General features: G+C 40.4%; 1 protein-coding gene across 1 annotated transcript; it reads right to left on the bottom strand.

The window, feature by feature from the left end:
- Positions 1 to 1,176, bottom strand: LOC141587462 (uncharacterized). The gene has a single exon (XM_074408945.1). The coding sequence runs from the start codon at positions 1,174 to 1,176 to the stop codon at positions 1 to 3; it is 1,176 nt and encodes a 391-aa protein (XP_074265046.1).
- Between the last annotated feature and the right edge of the window lie 1,572 nt (positions 1,177 to 2,748).

Genomic DNA, 2,748 nt, shown 5'->3' with positions numbered 1-2,748 from the left:
CTAAACGACGTCAACAACTTGATGGTGAGGTCTCTCAAGCCCAGCCAGAAGAGCCACCAGAGAAAGGCAATCCGTAGAAACCTCCAAGTGATAATATTTGTGATGAAGAGCCCATCGAAGAACCTCTCTAATCCCCAAACCTTCAGCCTGCAATGCTGACTCAGCTGACACCTGTTTCCTTCCAGTGAAAATAATCGCCCTAACAGACGAAATCCCAACCCAACCAAGCCCCCCCTTATCGACGTCTTTCCAACCGGCATCAACCATGATTCGCACATGGTCGCACAACATTAAAGATCCCACAACACAAACAGGTTTACTCTCCCGCACCCACTGAAACCATTCAGCCTTCAGAGATAAGTCATTCTCATCTCCCGGCACCATAACATCCTTTTCTCTATTACTCACCCTCAATGCCTTATCCGCCGTATCAACTACATTTGACCATAACCTGAAGAACATTAGTGGGTGGAATGACAACCCCTGAAAGAGAACCCTATTACGAATACTCCATATGCATGACACCATAGCCAAGAACCTGATGAGTCTTGACTTAGCATCATCCAGATTACCCAAAAAATAAAACCACTCAATAATCCATTTTTGAATACTTAAATGTATACCATTCTCCACCCGAATTCCTAGCTCAGATGAGGCCCATAGACGTCGCGATACAGGACAGTCGCGAAAAAGATGCTCCATAGTTTCTTGCCCCTCGAAATCACAGAAATGACAACCTGTACCATTACCTAGGCTACGCCTTGCAAAATTAACTCCAGTCGAAAATGAATCAGAGATGATTCTCCACACCAGGATTTTCCATACTTTTGGTCCTGGGAGGTGCCACAGTGTTTTTTTACAGAAGAGTCTTAATTCAGCATCAATCCTTGTCTTATCTTTAGATGTTGCTCGTCGTTCCATAAACTCATTGAAAAGTACCCCATACCCACTCTTGACGCTATATTCCCCAATCCCAGTATGCAGCCAATAAAGCTTATCATCAACCCGTGAATTACATATAGGAATAGCAAGGATATGTTTAGCACTCTCCTCCGAAAAAAGTGTCCTAATTAAAGATGCGTTCCATGAAGTACCTGTGGCATTATTAGCCTGCGTCCGCAAATTCCTTATTTGCAGATTACGAAGTCCAACGTGCTCTAAATCAAGAACGCTCATATTAGGCTCCGGATAATCACCATTAAGCCAACGTGTTGTCCAAATATTTAAATTCGAGGCCAAACCTGGTTTCCATCCTATATGTTGCCTAATAAAGTCTAATCCTTGTAAAACACTTCTGGCTCCCCATGAAAAATTAGTCCCACTCCTCTGAGATGTAACACAACCATCAAACCTACCACCCAATAATTTCTGCCGGAACACACGTGTGAAATAGGTGTCCGAACCAGAAATGATCTAAAAGAGTTTCTTACCCGTCAATTTAAGTGTTTATGAGTACTGTACACATGCATCCTACATTCCTACTAACACTTCTACCAACTTACTTGCACTCTTCACTTTGTCTTTATTCTTGAAGCTTCGGTGTTGATCAGAAGTATTATTTACATCTCTATTGACAAACTAGGATAGTTTATTTATTTATCAATTATTATTCACATCAGCTAGCTTTATATTTCAATAGGTTTATATTATGGTGGAGTCAAGATTTGAACTTAGCGGGCTGGAAAATTTCAAACCGATAATTTTATTTGGGTGCTGATTTTCGCAGTACACATTTTACTTATCGTAGTACACTATTGGCAATTATACCCCTCTCATTTCCCTTTCTATTTTCTCTCTCTATTTTCTCTCTAATCTATTCTCTCTAATATCACTTATCTATTCTACTTTAATTTCACCCTCTCATTGTACTACATTGATAAATTATTTATTAATAATTATGTACTTTGTTGATAAATTATTTTTACAAAACACATGTCAACATTTATAATAGTTCGTACTACATTGAAAATTGAAAAAAAATATAGAAAAATCAAACTATAATTTAATTAATTTCTATTAAACTGTACATTGAAAAAGGAAAATAAAGAAATTGAAAAATCAAAGCGACTACTCAATTACTACGTACAGTACAATGAGAAGAAAAAAAAATTAAAAAATAGAAAAACAAACCGAACCGTCAACTCGTACTACTTTTTTTTTTTGGATAAAAGGAACTTGCATTAAACGAAAATAAAAAAGTTAGAGTACATCAAGGGGGCGGGTCGGGGGAAAGAGGCATAGAGGCCAACACAGAGTCGCTAGTACAAAGATCAACAACGAAAGAGGGGGCAAAAGCCCACTCAAAACAGCCTAAGAAAGAACTAGTATCATGGACGGAGTGATGAGCAAGGGCATCCGCAACACGGTTAGCAGATCTCTTCTCAAAAACCAGCTTCAAATGGGGTGAGTCCTGCAAAAGGGCCCTACACTCAAGAATGATGTTAGTATAAGGGCCGCAAGGGGCAGTAGACAACAAAATAGAGCTAACAGCATCGAGGCAATCGGAGGCAACCAAGACATTGTTCACAAGGACTCTAGAGCGACGGATCCCATCATGGATGGCAAGAACCTCACAAAGGAAAGGGTCGCGACCAGGGAAGCGACAAGACCAGCCTAAAACCCAAGACCCAGAACAATCTCTAATGACACACCCAAGACTAGCCAAACAAGAAGAGGGGGAAAGAGCCGCATCAACGTTGGCTTTAAGCCAACCCAGCGGCGGAAGGGCCCAGCTAACAGGAAAGCTAA

Source organism: Silene latifolia, chromosome 6, assembly GCF_048544455.1.
Source record: "Silene latifolia isolate original U9 population chromosome 6, ASM4854445v1, whole genome shotgun sequence".
Classification (NCBI taxonomy): domain Eukaryota; kingdom Viridiplantae; phylum Streptophyta; class Magnoliopsida; order Caryophyllales; family Caryophyllaceae; genus Silene; species Silene latifolia.
The sequence above is the reverse complement of the archived record's forward strand: the minus strand, read 5'-3'. Positions and strand labels throughout refer to the sequence as shown.

Bases quoted from the DNA above. Each gene is read 5' to 3' on its own strand.
- LOC141587462 (XM_074408945.1), bottom strand. From the start codon at position 1,176: ATGAGCGTTCTTGATTTAGAGCACGTTGGACTTCGTAATCTGCAAATA.